The sequence below is a fragment of the Thamnophis elegans genome, chromosome Z (genome assembly GCF_009769535.1).
Source record: "Thamnophis elegans isolate rThaEle1 chromosome Z, rThaEle1.pri, whole genome shotgun sequence".
Taxonomy (NCBI): Eukaryota; Metazoa; Chordata; class Lepidosauria; order Squamata; family Colubridae; genus Thamnophis; species Thamnophis elegans.
In genome coordinates, this window is record NC_045558.1 from 13,985,431 (window position 1) to 14,004,055 (window position 18,625).

Below are 18,625 nucleotides of genomic sequence, written 5' to 3' on the forward strand. Positions count from 1 at the left end.
TTCCCAATCTTGCACCTTCCAGAACTAGTGAAAACTTATAAATCGCTTCAGCCACTTTGGTCATAAGTCCTACAGGTTGGAGCATGTTGAGTATATTTCATTGGATAAAGATCTGCACAGTTGTCAACATTTCGTTATCAGATCAGTAGTAATTGTGAGAAGGATCGGTGTCCTAATGGACAGTCACTTAAATAAGAGCCGGCAGTGTGCTGCAGCTACCAAAAAAGCCAATGCAATCCTAGGTTGCTTTAACAAATGGATAGAATCAAGAACCTGTGACGTGTTAGTACTACTTTATAATGTCTTGCTAACAGTAAGATCACACTTGGAATATTGCTTCCAGTTTTGGTGACCATGATATGGATTTCATGATGATATCAGCAAGGATGATGAGACTCTAGAAAAGAGTGCAGAGAATAACAACAATGATGATTGGCCCGAAGGTTAAAACATATGAGGAACAGTTGCAGGAACTGGGTATGTCTAGTAGTTTAATGAAAAGAAGGACTGGGTGATATGACAGCAGTTTTCCAGTGTCTAAGGGGCTGCCACAAAGGAGAGGAAGTCAACCTATTCTCCAAAGCACCTGAAGGCAGAAGCAATGGATGGAGACTAATGAAGGAGATAACCAGCCTACAAATAAGGAAAAAATTCCTAATAGTTACAACAATTAATCAGTGGAAAAGCTTCCCTCCAGATGTTGTGCATGCTCCATCACTGGAGGTTTTTAAGAAGAGATTGAACAATCATTTGTCTGAAATGGTACAAGGTCTCCTGCTCAGCAAAACTCCAAAGGTTCTTTACAACTCTGTTATTCTGTATTCTTATTATCCCATGATCTTATTAATACTACAAGAATCATATGGAAGTATTCTAGAAGCATCCATATGAAATTCAAAAGGCACTTCCAAATGTTATAAAAAATAAATTTTATCAAAAAAATCCAAGAAAAACATTTTTTTATCCTAATATTTGGAGAGAGAAAAAAATCCTCCAGCTTCTTAGATTCTTTGCACAGAAAAGATAGAAGTAGGGCCAGAATATGATAAAAAATATAACCATTTGATTTCTTTTTAAATAAAGATAGAAACTACACAGAATTCTTAATATAAGGTGTAATATGTGGCAACTCCTGGGTGAAAGTCACTTAACAACTGCATTGCTTAGAAACAAAAGTACCGGGCCCCTAATATGGCTGTAAGTCAAGGACTAATTATATGCACCAGCCAAGTTGATATTACAAGCTAAGAAGAAGGAAGCAAAAGACTGTAGGCCAGCGAACAAATACTTTGGTAAGACCTATTTTTGGATGAAACCAAAGATTTTGGGAATATGTGTTGGGCTCCCCAATTTTCAACTCATCTGTTACACATTGTAAATCCTGTAAAACAAAATGCTTTGAAACATCAATACGGCATTATACGGGCTATAATCCTAGGTACAAATGCCACTGAGTGGATTCCTTTGAACCCAATCATGTTTACCTTGTAGTTTCAGAATGAAACAACAAGCATTCTTTGTCGAGAGTTTAAACAAATGTGCTTTTCAAGCAAAACAGTTATGGGACCCCGAAGTACAATGTATTTCCAAATTAGAACAGGGGCCCTCCTGCTGGTTTACTAACACAACCAATGGTGCCTGTTTGCACTGGCTAAAACAACAGCCAGATAACCGAGTAGTTTTTTGGGGAGAGGGGAAAAATGCAAAAAGCTCTAATCTAGACTGGAAGTTTCCACTACTCTGGCCCCCACCCAACAAAAGTGGCTGGGTTAAGCATCCGTGACTAACACTGGATCAGATATCATCAGGGAAGTTGTCTACATCCCTGATTTCTGAAGGAAAAAGAAGAGATCTTAGTATATAGTTTCACAGGCTTCAAAAGTCTATCATGCCCCCTTATGTCTGAGGGCAACATTTTCTCCAGGAGATCCAATTATCTTGCCTTCCAGTTACTGTAGAATTAATGTACAAACATTAAATCAGAAAAGAATACTGATCATTAATCTTTTCCTTGGTGTTTACTTTAGAGAAAGACAAGCAAGAAATAAAGGAATGAAGTGCAGCTGGCCCAGCTGTCAAACCAGAAGAAATACTGCACCTCTGAGTTATGAATTCAAGTACACACAAATACACATAAACAGATTTATTCACACACATGCACACACAGTGAGAGAAGTACTTTATTATGAAAACCTTTGAGGCCTAAAATACATTTTGGGACGTATAGCTGCTCTTCTATAACATCCTGTTGATACAGATTGTGGTGATGTAACACAATAGTGTGGTTGGAAGTTATCCATGGCACTCTTTTCAATAGTCCTTAAGGGAGACATCTACCACTGATTCTCTAACCGGCTAAGAGGTATTTTGAATTTCCAGGCCTCATCTGGAAATGAATGAATATTTTAAAAAAGCACATTTTAATATGTACTGGTATATTCACTCTTTATAACTGCTATCCAAGTTAGAAATGAAGTCAAATTATTTCCATTTGATCAGTTTTAATTAATAGGTCAAATCCCAATTATTACAACAGTGAAAAAGGCCTTTACAGACCAATTTTAGCATATTTTAATTTATCACTTAGAATACAAAGCTAATTTTATTTGAATATTGTATCCCAATGATATTACAACCGGGCAGAAGGGTGGCAGGGAGTTCTGTAAACGTGTGATTATGTTGTAATTCTAAAATGTGAGCAATAAATAACTGATTTACAAGGAGTATCAACAACCCCAATTTCAGGTGGTCCTCAAATTACAACCATAATTGGGACCAGAACTTCCGTAGCTAAGCGAGGCAGTACTTAGGATAGTCACAATCAATTTCACCACCTTTTTGCCATGGTTAAGTAAATCACGTGCCCAAAACATGAATCTGGCTTCCCTCAACAACTCTGATTATTGGCTGGGAAGTCTGCAAGCAGCAAATACTGCAACCAGTTTAAATACATGCCAGCTGTCAAGTATCTGAATTTTATTCATGTGATTGTGGAGATATTGTCACAACGGTCATAAGTGCAAGGACAGGTTATAAGTTGCTTTTTCAGCACCATCATAGCTTTAAACGGTTGCTAAACAAATGATCTTGAGGACATGTGCATGCTGTTTTAGGCGTCAATATAATATGAAAAACAATATATGTTCATAAAACAACATCACAAAATGGACCCAACTTGTGTCAAACGAAGGGATTATATTTCTCAAGATGCCATTCATTTAAAAGATTAAATTCTGTGGCAAAGCTTTCACCATATACAACATGCTAGAATTGCATTTCCCCTGAGTCTCTCGGGAATAGGGCGGCATACAAATTAAATAAAACCTCAAAAACCTCAAAATTTCATTCAGCATGGTTGGTGAGACGGAAACTGTGAGTCCTAACACATTTGGAGGGCACCACCTTGGGGAATCTGATGCTAAAACAAATCTTAACAAATCTAAATCTGGTTGGCTATTTGATATTCCCAAAAGCTTTAGATAATTTCAACTATCACTAACATGTTTTTTTTTTAAATGCCTCTATGCTGGTAAACCAATTTTTCCAGGCTAAAATAATTTGGATGGTAAGTGGACAGATAGAAATAATAATGGGTAAGATGGAAAGCTGACAGTCCAATTCGAGATCCGACCGCTGCACAACAGGATGAGCTCCCATTCCTTGCCCCAGCTCCTTGCAGTTCGAAAGCATGCAAATGCGAGTAGATAAATAGGTACCACTTCAGCCAAAAAATGGAGGAAGAACTGCTCCCTAGGGTAGGATATGACTGGAAAGGGAAAACTTTTATCTTTAAGTTAGCTTAGATCAATTATCATAATTTCCTTTTATCTTAAGGTACTTGAACTCTTTTGAATAACCATGCAAAATAGACATAATTCCTAGTAGTCATAACCCTTGATGCCTTATAGTACTAACAGATCAATAAGAAGTTCTGAGATATTTGAACAAATTCTTTGGGACAATGTCAACCAACGACAAAATTTTAAAAACCAAGTACTGTATACATAGGTATATCTGGTATATGAAGCTATTACCAGATTTAGTGACTTTTTTCTGTCTTCTGACAGGAGGTTTAGATCAGGGGTTTGGAATTATGACCCTTTTATGGCTTGTGAACTTAAACTCCCAGAATTCACGAGGCAGCATAAAGGAATTCTGGGAACTGAAGTCCACAAGTCATAAAGGGGCCATAGTTCTCCACCTCCGGTTTAGATGATACCATTTCAGCACACACAGGCCTTTCATTAATAATACCATTATGTGAAAAATAGATTCTCTTCTCCATGTTTTTTTTAGTGAATAGGAAACAGCAAGGCCTCTTTCATCTAGCGGATCTACTTTCCACATAAATTATTCAAGGGCTTTTATTCTTTATATTGTGCTTAAAGGATATCTGATTAAGCATTCAGGTTTAATGAACAGGCTGACTTCTTTCTTTAATGGTTGAGAACCTCTCATCAAGTCTAGTAAAATCTGTAGGATTTGCTAAAGCAAAAAGCTGGGCGCACAATATTTATTTCTTTGAACAATCCCTCCCCAACAAACACACACACACACACACACACCTACCCACATGCATTCCTTCACTACTACTCATTACTATTCATGATAATATTCAGGGATGTAACTATTATAATACCTGTTCTCTGCTCTAGCGTTTTTCAGAGAAAGAGAGTAATGATTTAAGAGGCATTGATGAAAAATCAGAACTTCAGAAATAAGTTACCATATTTTTCGAATTATAAGACGTGCCTTTTTCTCCCAAAAAAGAGAGTGAAGGTTAGGGTGCATCTTATACACTGAATACAGCATTTTTGGCCTCCCAAAACCCCTCCCCCTTCACCAAAATGGGCCTGCAGAGGGTTTGGGAGGCCTGCAAAGTGCTCCTGAGGGCCGAGGAGGACAAAAACTAGCAAAAAATGGATTTTTTTTTTGCTTGTTTTTGCCCCCCGCCCCAACCCACAAGAGCAATCTACAAGCCTCCTAAAGGCTATGCATGCCCTTTTTTTGGCAAAAAAATGGGCCCTGTTTTTTTGCTCGTTTTTGCCCCCCCCCCCCCCCGAAGCACTTTGCAGGCCTCTCAAACTCTGCCCTGTATTTTACAAAAAAATGCAAAAACCTTTTTTAAAAATTTACCTCTTCAAAATCTTAGCGCGTCTTATACTCCGGTGCATCTTAATACTCCGAAAAATACGGTAGTTTATATCATTGAGCTTTATGATACCTTATTTACATTTTCTATTCTTAAAACAGACATACTTGGCAAGTCTCAGAAAGTTAACCAAGGCCTCTATCTTGAACTAGTTAATCCATCCAAGTATGTGGATTGGGTCTCTTCCTACATACATAAATGGAATAATGCCAGCCATATTCCTTTCTGGACAGCTCTCTTATTTTTTGCTGACAGAACTAATTCTGGTGCAATGAGACCATACTTTCCCCACCGCTGAAGGAATCACAAGTTCTGACACGTAACAAATACAAGAAGAAGAATAGAGAGGAAGCAAAAGTTGCCAAACCAACCTGGAGCAATTCAGGACTCCAGTGGGATCTAATAAATCCAAAAGAAATTATTCTCTCTAGAGAAGCTAAAAGATGTAATCCAAGCATCGTGGGTCTGAGGGTACATTTGGAAAGATTTTAAAACTACAGGTGGTCCTCGACTTACGTTCGTTTGGTGACTGTTTAAAGTTACAACGGCACTGAAAAATGTGGCTTATGATCGTTTTTCACGATTATGACCTTTGCTGCCTCCACATCACCATGTGATCAAAATTCAGACATTTGGCAATTGGTTCATATTTATGACCGTTGCTGTGTCTCAGGGTCACGTGATCCCCTTTTGCAACCACCTGACAAGCAAAGTCAATGTGAAATCCAGATTCACTTAACAACTGGATTACTAATTTGTCAACTGCAGTGATTCACTTAACAACTGTGGTACAGAAAGTTGTAAAATGGGGCAAACCTCACTTAACATATGTCTCACTTAACAACAGAAAATTTGGGGTCAAGTGTGGTCGTAAATCAAAGACTACCTGTATTTCACTGTATATAGATGCAGATGGTATAATTAGTCCTCAATGTATGACCAAAATTAGAAACAGAATTTCCATTGCTAACCAAGGCATGTCATGTTGGATTTTACTATTTTTTGCCAAAGTTGTTAAGTGAATCATATTAGGTGAATCTGGCTTACCCCACAGATTCGTTTATTGGAAGCCATCTGGAGATCATATGATCCCGAGGACACTGCAGTTGTGGTAAACACATGCAGGTTGCCAAACATCCAAATTTTGATCACATGACCATGGAGATGGTTAGAAGCGCAAGGACCAATCATAAGCTACTTTTTCTGAACTATTATAAGTTTGAATGGCTGCTAAACGGGTGGTTGAACATCAAGGACTGCATATATACACTTGTGTTTCCCTGAAAATAAGACTGGGTCTTATTTTTTGGGAAGGGGGAAATAAGCATTAGGACCTATTTTGGGAGGGGATGTCTTATTTTCTTTCCATGTACAAGAGGCCCCTTCCTCTGCATATTTGTGGGGGGATGGAGCTGCCCCATATGTCCTGCACTGACTTACCTCAGGGCCCTGGCAGCCAGGCTACCCATGCCAAGATACCTCCTTCGCCTCATGGCGGCACCTCCAGGAACCCTGTCCAGCAGGACCCAACATGGCCACCAGCCCACTTCTTCTGCTTGCTCGCGGCAACAATAGAACAGGAGGCCAAGTGAGGTACCGCTGCCACAGCCACAAAGTGAGGTGGAGGGATTGGAGCTGCCCCACATGCCCCACACCAGTGTACTTCAGGACCCCCACAGCCAGACCATCCATGCCCCAACACCTGCTTCGCCTCACAGCTGCCGCACTACTGCGCCACAGCTTCCTGCTCCATTGTGGCTGCGAACAAGCAGAAGAAGTGGCCTGGTGGCCACATGGGCTTCTGCTGCACATGGCTGCCAGTGCTATCACTGCGAGGCAGGTGTCATGGCATAGATGACCCGGCTGCAGTCCTTACTTCAGGACCTGGCTGCAGTTCTGAAGTAAGCCGGTGCGGGGCATATGGAGCTGCTCCACCAACACCCCACCTCACCTCATGGCCACGGCACTGCAAGCAGCCAAACGGAATGGGCGGGCAGCCGGTGGCGCAGGCTCTTAAGTAGGGCTTATTTTGGGGGTAGGGCTTATATTAGGCCTCAAGCATAAAAACTGCTAGGGCTTATTTTTGGGGTAGGTCTTATTTTTGGGGAAACAGGGTACTACCCACAAGCTAAAGAATATTCTGGCTGCAACTTCAAAAAGAAGAAATGTGGTTATAGACTTAGTTCCTTAAAACTACTGAAACGTATTTATTAGAAAACAAGCTACATGATGTATGGGATACGGGATTCTAACAGACAAGAAGCATTACATTAACCTAGCATTTGCACAAAATCCTTGACCACTATAACTTGGGCCCTATCACTCTCATACATTATAACTTCCTGCTGTATTAATAGCAGGACTGTGTAATTTTTTTCAGATTCCAGAATCAAATAATGCTATAGAGCAGGAATGTTAACACCTGTATACAACACCTTAGAAACAGCTGTACCTTTTTCTTCTGCTGCTGCACCATCTCTGCAAAATACACAGCTACTCTAAGGTGTTGTAGAAAAGTGCTACAGTCATACTGAAAAATACTTTTCAGAGATTGTATGCTAAGCATTGCATAGCCCTGATTAGAAGTATATGCACAGGTAAGGCAAACAGGTATAATGTCGTGCCAAGTAGAATTCTGGCTTATTCAATGGTACTTTTAAATAATACTTGTTCTATTAAATTCAAGTATGGTTAAATGCCAAGGAAATATCAGATTGTAAATCTCACATATTACAAGTCAGACTTGGCACATAATTTTGTGCAATGTACACTCCATAAAAAAAAAAGTAAGAGGAAATGAGGTACACCAAATTATATATATGGGTGGAATTGGGCTCATATGTCACATTAATTCATAACATAATTTTGTTTTAGTGTGATGTTGAAATCTATCCAACTGTGACTTATGCAATGAGCCATAATTAAAAATTGTGGTTTAATTCAATGGGCAAAGCCAACCACTGAATGTAATAATGCCAGAGCAGATATTTTGCTGCACAAAGCACCCTACATGGCCATGCTATGCTAATTCATATATTTAGAAAATCTTCACTCTGGGAACGATACAAAACCAAATTTAGTCCAGGTTTTAATCATAATCACAATTGGTCAAATGCTTTAGGAAAAAGGAAGGCATTCACTGTGAAGGTTGATGTAATCCACACATTTGAATTTGTAGGATAACCTGGGGACATAATAGGCTATAGACACTCAAAATATAAACTAAAAATAGAATTACAACATCTGCACAACAGTGAGGTTTCCTCCTTTAGCAAGTGTCAAATCCAGCTCGTCTGATACAAAATTCTACAGTCCTTTCCCAACCCGATATTACTTAGATGGGGTGGCAAAGAGCTAAAAATATCACAACTGGACTTTTGAATCAATATAGCTAGAAATTCCGGCTGGACAATTCTGAAGTCTAAAAACCCTTAAAGGTTGCCAATTTGAGGAACTGGTCCAGTAGTATCAAGGTAAAATTAGATCAGATCACTTTAGTTTTCCTAATATTTTTGTAGTATCAGGCAGAAAAATGATCCTGTATTTTCCTTAACTGGTAGGAATCCAATTTCACTGAAGAAACTTTGCTGTTAGAAATTCTTTCTAATGGGAATTGTGGTGATACTAGCATAGGTGGAGTGTGATGTTTTTACACTTATTTAATTATATGATGGACAAAGGATGGACAAGAATGTCCTGTTTTAAAGTATCTCTCTCACAGTCTACAGCCTTCTAGCTCCCCACACTTCAATTAATTCCCAACAGAAGACCTGACTTCTTTTCAAGTAATGGTGCCACCATTCCCACTAATGGGCAGTCTTGGCTTCAGAAATGGCTCAAGAGTTTCTCCTTCGCTATGACAGTGTATCTCAACCTTGGCAATTTTAAGATATGTGAACTTCAACTCCCACAAGTCCCAAGCCATCCATAGGTGAGGAAGGTTGGGAAGGCTGGCCTAGAGAAACTCCATTTCTCTATTCACAAATGTAATGAAGAATTGCCAAATACAATTTTATGATCAGTTCTATGTTTGATAAACTGGCTGGCTTGTTTTTCTCACTGCTGCTGTCTTTTGGGATTCAAGAGACTGAGTGCATTCCAAGTGTTGAATATTTTATATTAAAAGACTCAGGAACACGACTGAAGGGCAACAGAGATTTCTGTAACAAATGAACTGAAAGAAAAATCTAAACTGTATAACACACAGGCAATAATTTCTGATTCTGTCCTCTGCTTACACAAATGTCATTTTTTTAAAAAAAAATTGTTACTCTATTCCTAAAATTCTCCCAAAAAGCTTATGTAAAACAAAACATTGAAAAAACTGTGACATAAAACAGAACCTAAAACAATAATAGCAGCAGAAGTGGGGAAAAAAACATTAAATAACAAACTTAAATGGAAATGTTCTGTTGTATTTTATATTAAATAAAGAGCTCAAAGAAAGTTACATCTAATTTTCATTACAATTTTAATCACAATGGCCCAATTTCATGTATTATAATCTTCAAATAAGAAAAATACAGTATAATAGTTACATTAGTTCTAAAAAAATACAAAGGATAAGAAGTTATTTTTCCTGGATTAATTTATGCTGGTTCAAAAATACTGAATTTTGAACTGAAATTTCGTCTAAGTAGCCTTTAGAATGGTGGTGAACTACCGTAATTTTCTTCATTCCGGATTGATTTTCCTACCCAACATGGTTAATTCAACAGGACTTCAAAAGTTTCACCAAACCAGCCTATAAAAAGAGAACTTTTCCAGAAATTTTGTCAGATGCCTAGCCTTTATATCTCTATGTAAACAACATTTTCTCTCCCAGATAATGAATTAAATTAAAAGATGCTTCAAATCAAGAATTCTAAGGTTGTCCTAAAAATCGAATGAGATTTTTTTATGACTTTTAAGGAAACACCTCAAGGATGAAACTAGGAAAACCAACACAGCTTAAAACGTATTCCTAAGGCAGTATTTTGTTTATAAATGTGATGACACTGTGTCACATTTGTTTTATATACTATATTTAGCTCTCCTGATTATAAAGACTTGCTTTATTTGAGATTGAGAGGGCAGAACATTCATTTTTGGAATACAAGCTATTTGTAATCCATATCACAATATTACCCTTTTCTTTAAGCTTAATATAAAACTCAATTGTCTGACAAATTGTCATTGACAAATATTACTATGTTTCCCCAAAAATGACCCCTGAAATAAGCACTTGGCCTTATTTTCAGGGAGGTCTTATTATTTTTGAGGTGCAGGAGGCAGTGAGCGTGGTCACCTCATGGCTGCTGTTGTGTTGCATTTTTTTGGGAAGGGCTTATAGTTGGGGAGGGCTTATTTAGTGCATGCGCTCAAAAACCCAATTAGGCTGATTATCTGGGGAGCAGAGGTGAAATTCAGCAGGTTCTGACAGGTTCTGGTAGTGGAAGCTTTGAGTAGTTTGGAAAACTGGAAAATTGCAATATCCTTCCCCCAGGAGTGGGAAGGGAATGGGGATTTTGCAGTATCCTTCCTCTGCCACGCCCACCAAGCCCCACCCACAGAACCGGTAGCCAAAAAGTGGGATTTCGGCACTGCTGCGGAGGTCTTATTTTTGGGGGAAACGGGTAGGCAAAACTTATTTCTCACAATCTACAGAACAATTTGCATAATTTTCCAGGAAGTCTGCCTAGCTTGAGCTGATGCATCAGTTACAACCATACCTGAATCAGGCACTGTATGTCTATCACCAGACACTATTTTCTCGGTCACATCCACCCAATCCACTAGAGCAGAGAGGCAGTTCCGGTTCCCTAAGATGGCACATCTAGCGGAACCTAGAAGAAGGGCTTTCTTCATGGTGGCTCCCTCTCTTTGGTATCTCATCTTTCAGAAATTAGACTGGCCTCCTCTTTTGTAAGGGTCTGAAAACTTAGTTTTGCCCTCAGGCCTGGGGAACCCAGAGTGGGATGGAGTCCATCAAGTGGCTCAGTTGACTGTGTGTTATTGCAGGGGGTAGTGTTATTTTTTTTCTATACTGTGTCTTTATTATTTGTAAGCCGACTAGAGTCTCTGTGAGCAAGAAGGGGGCTGTATAAATTTCATAAATAAACAAACAAACAAAGCTGGCTTACCGCAACCTTTGAAAATGATCATGAAGCTTCAGTTGGTACAAAATTTGACAGAGTTAGTTTGTTCAAAGCTATTGCAGAATGACACCTGTTTTGCACTGGTTTCCATAAACATCTAAGCCCAAATCATTCAGCCAAAGTCATTTACAATATGGCAATGGGCTACATTATCCAACACCTTATCATTTATTTATTCAGTTCCTTATCTGATTTGCATCATCCAACCTAGGCAGACTTTCAGTGGTTTACATACATTTAAATATGTCTGTCTGTCTGTCTGTATAAAACAGTGTCTCCACAGTGTGTGTGCATATAAAAATCAATACAAATCACACGTAAATGAATCAATAATTGATGGTATCGCTCACAAAGTAGTCTCCGAAGTAATGTTTTAATAGCTTATAAAAAACTCCTAGTGAGGGGGCTGACTAAATTTCTGGAAACAGTTTATTCCCAAGCAGAGCACAGAAACAGAAAGCAATTCTATCCATCCTATACCAATGGCTATATTGGGCCCCATGAAAGGCCCCTGCAGGAGAAAAGTGGGATATGGATCAGAAACCTGATCTTCTTAGTGGCAGGCACCACACTGCAGAACATGGTGCCCACACAGATGCACCTGGCACCCTTATTTTTGGTATTTTAAAAGAAAAAGTAGCCTTTAATAGGCTTTTCTTCCTAGCAAACAATATCTGGCATCTTATTTCTTTTCGTTTATGATGTCAACTTTATTTAATGTGGTTATTATGGGATTTCTGGGTTATCTGTTCTAAATATGGTTTTATGGCTTATTGACTAGAGTTGCCATAATAGGGCAGTACAATAGGCAAAACAGCAAAATAGCTAACTAAATAAAAGATACTGACGTCAGACGGCTGAACAGAATCAATGCTTCCTGCTTGTTATACCCACACAGGTAAAAACACAAAATTAAACTCCACTGTAATCATACGGGCTAACTTTCATGTAATGCGATTAAAATACCACTTTTCCTTCAAAGATCATAATGCTGCTGCTGTACTATAATCCAAGGTTTTACAGATCTTCCTTCTTCTCAAAATAGATGACTAACTCCTGTGAAGTTTACAGCCATGTCATAAAATTATGCCTTAGTGCTTTCCAGAAGAAGGAGCATTTAGCATATCTAATGCATTTTCTCTTTCTCCTGAGCGATTAGATTTGGCGACCCAGGTTGGCTGCCAATCTAATGTAGGGTGGGCTATGCCTTGCATTCAATTCAATGTTTAGCATTTATTAAGGATATGTTGTGAAATAAATGAAGTTTAGGGGTAGTGGAGTATTTGGGATTAGAATTAGCCATATGTAGGAAGAGTGCCCTTTTTCAAGATGGCTGATACAGTAATTGTGGTCAGTTGGAAGATAACAATTTACTAGAAGCCAAACAGCTGAGGGTTGCCCTGGACACCCACTGTAATCTCCTGAGATACTCCCCATCTGCATTAATTTATCTATGCACTCGTCTAGATAGGAAGAAAGTATACAAACCAATTGGACTATCTATTGGGCTATCTATTATGTCTGGGAGGTGAAAAAAATACAGGTGATCACAAGGTGGCAGTGAAGAGCAAAGGATGCTGAATTTTCTATCTCTTACTGCCATCTAGAGCTTGTTTGGATTTTCACAGTTTAGAAGAATAACACTAGTTCTGAATATTGCCATTCATACTTTTCTAAGTATAAGACTTATGTGCAATCAAAGGTCATCTTTAGAAATAATTATGATTCTGGAATCCTATCTCCTTTTATTTTCTTTTTAATGAAATATTTATAGAAAAGTACAAGTAGTGAGAAAAGGAGAAGCAGGACAGGGAGGAACAGAAAACGTGCAGGTACCACAAGACATATCTACACACACAACATTGAGTGCAATGTTGGGGATCTCAGATTCAGCAGTTTTAAAATCATGTGTGTCTGTTTCATTATAGTCTTCCCCAATTGGGATCATTCCATAGAGACTACAATTCTGAGCCTTTCACACTGGCTATCCATAGTTATGAAAATCTAGTTTGTTAATCAAGCAAAAATGGCTATTTCATACATAAACCCAATCAATAAATTATGTTCAACAAATAATAATGGTTGGGTTCATGTAACACGGTAAGAGAAAGTCAAGCAAACTATACGACACCTTACTGTAATATATAAAACCTGTCAATGTAACTTCATCATATTCCTTTAAGGATTGCTGAGAACAAAATACATCTGAACACTTTTTCACCAGAAAGAATATCAGGGTCCAAAATACTTACAGCTTTTATTTTTGTCCCCTGGAACATAACATATTGTTCCTATTTTATAGTTAAGGGATTTAGTGAAATATATATTATTCTTTGACTTAATAACTAGAATGACATTTGAAATACCATATTTTTTGGAGTATAAGACACACTGAAGTATAAGACGCACCAAGCTTTTGAAGAGGGAAATTTAAAAGGGGGGAATTGCACTCTGCAGACCTCCCCAAAATGGCCCGTTTTTTTTGTGAATTGTTTTGTCAAAAAAGGGCATGCATAGCCTTTTGGAGGCTTACAGAGTGCTCCTGGGGACTGGGGGGGGGCAAAATTGAGCAAAAAAAGGCCAATTTTTCACTCATTCTGCTCTCCCCAGCCCCCAGGAGCACTCAGCAAGGCTCCTAAAGGCAATGCACGGCCATTTTGGTGATGGGGGCAGGGTTTCGGGAGGCAAAGAATGCTATATTCAGTGTATAAGATGCATCCAGATTTTCAGCCTCTTTTTTGAGGGAAAAAGGTGTGTCTTATACTCCGAAGAATACGGTATGTCTCTCCAGTACAGGGGTGTCCAACTGGTGGCCCATAGGCCAGAAGTGTCAAGTCACACTCATCCCAGGCCAGGGCCACCCCAGCTCCACGAATGGGGAAAAATCACGAAACATCACATGACGGCAATGTGATGTGGCACGTTTGGCACCCATGCTCTAGCAGGAATCCATTGGTTTTGATAGAGAAAAGACTTCAGTAGGGAATTGCTGAATGATTTTTTTTCTTCAGGCAATATTATCCAACAATTCAGGACAATGGTATTCCTTAAAGAGAGAACTAAACAACCTGTTGCACTTTATAGGGCATTAAACATGTGTCAATCAATATAGTCAGTCATGTTCGGATTGCTAATTCAAAATTTGATTTGGTTAGAGATGGTGCCCATTGTTTCGTCACACAAGTTTTGTTTTGTTTTTTAATGTCACATAATGCTGCCTCTTTTATCAGTCCACTGCAGCTATTTTGGGTCACTAGCATGTCAGTGTCTGGAAAAATCACAGTACAGTGTAAGAACTTAAACTAGATTTCAAAAAGTTAGAGATTCAACCTACAACTTCTCCAGATCCCGATGATGATTTGTGCGAATCAGAAATATAACAACAAACCAGATGATTCCATTAACTGATTCAGAAAGAGGCTTCTGGGTCATGAAAATGTATAAGTAATATCAAATAATACAAACACTGATGCACAAACATGTTATATACTGTAAAAACATTTATGCAAATTATGCATTTCTTTATTAATACCAAGTAAGGTCACAAGCCTTTAAGAGGAAGAGAAACCTTCTCAAACTTAATAGCAAGGAACAAAATATACTCAGAAATGTATATATGAAGCCGGGAGTTTAATAACTAAAGATAGTTTCCACATCAGCATTACTGCCTCTGAACTAAACATTACTTATTGTTCGGCAACTCCTTAAACGTATTTATTCACCCAAGAGTAATTAAAGTAAATTATCTCTTTTAACACAGTGCAGCTTACTTCTGAGTGGAGGTCACAGGATTGCATTACCCCATCAGGACTGCTGGATTGCAGGGTTAACAGAAGTTGGAAGCTGAACAGAATAGTCATCCGATCTCCACCACAGAATTTGCTATATTTTGTTTTGGGAGGAAAATCTTTTTGGACTCGCAAGCTGGACAGGTTACAAGGGTGCTTCTAATCGCAGGACACTGTTTTTATACATACACTATTCAGATCTACAAGTGTGGTTTTGTGTGCACAATTCACTGCCTCTCCCTGCCAGCTTAGAAAAAGACCAAATCCACACCTGAATAAGTCAATATTGCTTTAACCCCTTAATACAGTTGCTGCAAATGCTTCTCCCCTTCTCTGCTCTTTACATGATAGAGGAATGCAAAAGGACTCCAGCAGTCCCAGTAGTTTGCCCTCCCCCACCAAGTGTTAAAAGGAAAAAAAATGCACCAGTTCTTCCCCACTAATGGAAATGGCATGAGTGCTTTTAACTTTCTGGCTACAGGCCCTTCTGAAACCGCTACACAAGGGGAGGTGGGGGGACCGTTGGAAAGAGAAAGGGAAGAAATGCAGCCTGTGTGTCAAACTATCCCATTCCTTATTTTGGAAAAGTCCAGGGTTAAGTCCGGCTCCCTTTGACTTTCAAAATGTGATGGGAACAAACCTTTTCCAAAAGGAAAAGGAAGGCTTTTTTCCAAAATCACAAACCCCCCCCCCTCCCTTCTCCCCAGCATTCTTTCCTTAAGTACTTGAAATATTGGCTAGAAGCGGAGATTTTGACTCAAGCCAGAGAAATACAGCTAGGAAAAGGAAATACGTCAAATCTGATCGAAAAATGTGTGAGCTTCGGAACATGTAGTGTTTGGACTGGCAACCAGGAAAAGGTTCTGTAATACACGTAGACACACACACACACACACACACACACACTCTTTGCGTAAGACGTGCAACACACCATTCAACGGTTATTAGCCAAATGAGAAAAAGAATACAGTCTTAAAAAATCTGCAAGGTTTTTTTTTTTAATGCAGAAGGAACTTCCCAGGGTCCAATAAAGGACCCAAACCTTGAATAATTGCACCACTTTCAATCAAAGCGTGAAAATAAGTCACAACCACCTCCCCCCACCCCCACCAACAATCCCTTTTATTCTGTCTCTGGAATAGGTAAGAATAATCAGACAGAAAACCACTCAACGGATACTGATGGTGCCTATCCAAAACTTGATTAAATAGTGAACCACTAGATCCTTCTCTAGATACAACCCCAAAGAGCAAAGGAATTAGGTAGGGGAAAACGCTTTTGGTGGTGGTGTTGGTGGAGATTTCTTTAAACCAAAACTGAATTCCACCCACCCTCCTCTTGGCAGGATGAGATTCCTCCTAAGCCCAGCCCTAAAGATTTTCCATTCTCTGTAATAAAGCATACAATGCTGGAGCAGCATCTCTCCTGCCAACATCTCCTCCTCTTCCTTCTATCTTTCCTAGCACTGTGGCAGGAAGAATAGCCCCCCTCCAAAAAAAAAGGAAGGAAGGAAGGAAGGAAGGAAGGAAGGAAGGAAGGAAACGGGATTTATCACCGAGCAGAACACCCCCCTCCATATCTTGAATACACAGCCACCCCAAATGGTACTAGCAAAGACAACAGCCGCCATGGAGAATCACTTCCCCCACCCCCCTTCAACGCAATGACATTAATAACCAGTTTCTGAAGAAACTAGAAAGAAGGAGGAATAAATGCAGTCCTGCCTCCGCTCCCCTAGGACCCAGAGCTCCAAGTGAAAAGAGCGAGAGAGGAAAAGGGGGGAGGGAATCTCAGCAGGGATCTTTACACACATACACACACATACACACACACGCCACCACCACCACCACCACCACATACACACCCCATTTCTCTGGCGATGTCACCCACATACCAGGAGGAACTGACGCCCACAAGAATCAACTGACACATGCCAAATCTAAACACACCCACCCACAGGCGGGATGGCGAGATCCTTGCACACTGCAGAGGAGACAGATCCACCTTCCAGGTAGCGCCCGCACACATTTACGTGCAACCCCAGCCTCGTGCCCTCCAGCCGCCCCGCCGATTCCCTTGCTCGGGGAGCACCCACAAATCCCCCCCCCCAGCGGAAGATGGGCGCTCCTCTCCCGCCGGACCTCCCCTAGAAAGTGGGGGGGGATGGGGAGGGTGCCCGGTGCCGGCGCAGTGCCGTGCGCCCCGAGGAGGCACCACGGAACCATCTCGGGGTCCGGCCGCGGATGTCTCGCCCCGCCACCCCTGCGCCGGCTTCCCCCTTACCTTCCGACAATTCCAGCTCCAGCTCGGCCAGCCGCGCTCTCACCTCCAGCGGCAGAGAGAGGCTCTCCAGACTGCGATCCGCCATAGTCGATTCCCGGGAAGGCGATCTTCTCGCTCGCCCCGCGCCCTTCTCTGCCACGCCGGGTGCGCCCGGGGGTCTTTGTTCGCGACCCGCGCACACAAACACGCCGCCCCCGGAGGAAGGACGGGAAAGGGAGAGGCGGGCAGGCGGGCGGGCGGGCAAGCGAACGATCGAGGGGCGAAAGCACAAAAGCGCCCGGCCCTCCCTAACCCCGCGCGCCGGGCTCGGGTGCCCGATTGACCGCGCGGGCTCAGCTGGGAAGGAGCCCCGCGACGCGCAGCGCCAGCCCTGCCCAGCCCAGCTCCACCAGGGATGGGCTGAAGGAGGGTATGCAGAGCGATCTCCCTCTTCCTCCTCCTCCTCCCTCGCCGCCGCTTCAGTTCAGCCCCGCCATGGTGGCGTGGCTGCTGTTGCGGCTGCTGCTGCTTCAACGCCGCCGCCGCCTCCCGATCCGGGCGAGCCTTCGGCGGGGTGGCACGGAGCCGAGCAGGCCCGCTGCAACCTCGCCGCTGCCTCCTTCCCGGCTTCGCGCACTGGGCGCAGCAGCGGCGGCAGCAGCAGAAGAAGAAACAGCAGCAGCAGCAGCAAGCAGCGCGCTCTCCCTCGCTCCACCCCGGCCGCGCGGCGGCGAGGAACTGCGGTGCCGCGGCGGGGGCGGCTCGCTTCTGTCACTCGCGCACGTGACCCGGCTGGGCGCAACGGGGACCGCGGGGGGGCGCTGGAGCACGCGCGCCTCCGGGGAAGCCCCCCTCCTCTTTCCCCGGCCCCTTCGGCCGGCCGGCTAGCCAAGCTGCAAGCGTGCCTCCGTGCCCGTGGAAACGGGGAGGCTCCCCCGAAAAAAAAATGATAATAAAAGACAGCGCGCGGGGAAGAGAGGGTCCCCGGCCTGGCGGGAAGGTGGCCTGTGTGTGTACACGTGTAATGGGAAGCGGGGTGGGCGCATCCTCGGACCGTGCTGGTTTTACCCCGGCTTCGGTGGGATTCGGCAGACGTTGAAAAAGGAGCGGTGAAGAAACGCTGCTCTCCATCTGGTGTTTCTTCCCCAGGATTATGCTGATGGTAATTTCATCGACCATCTACCCAAACGGTCCCCAGATGGTTTTATAAATGTGAAGCAGTAGGATTGTATGCATCCTGAGATGACAGAACGGCCTCTAAAGTAAACTTGGGTTATGAAAGAGCA

The 18,625-nt window shown here is 41.7% G+C and overlaps 1 protein-coding gene across 3 annotated transcripts in view; it reads right to left on the bottom strand.

Moving 5' to 3' along the window:
• DIP2C (disco interacting protein 2 homolog C) overlaps positions 1 to 18,053 on the bottom strand; it is a 369,519-nt gene extending 351,466 nt beyond the window's left edge. Inside the window, exon 1 of one of the 3 annotated variants that reach the window (XM_032234885.1) lies at positions 17,361 to 18,052. In XM_032234885.1, coding sequence (XP_032090776.1) covers positions 17,361 to 17,445 — 85 coding nt within the window. In that variant the 5' untranslated portion in view covers positions 17,446 to 18,052. Of the gene's footprint in view, positions 1 to 17,360 lie in introns of all 3 variants that reach the window. The other 2 variants (XM_032234886.1, XM_032234888.1) reach the window with 2 other exon arrangements.
• Positions 18,054 to 18,625: the final 572 nt, after the last annotated feature.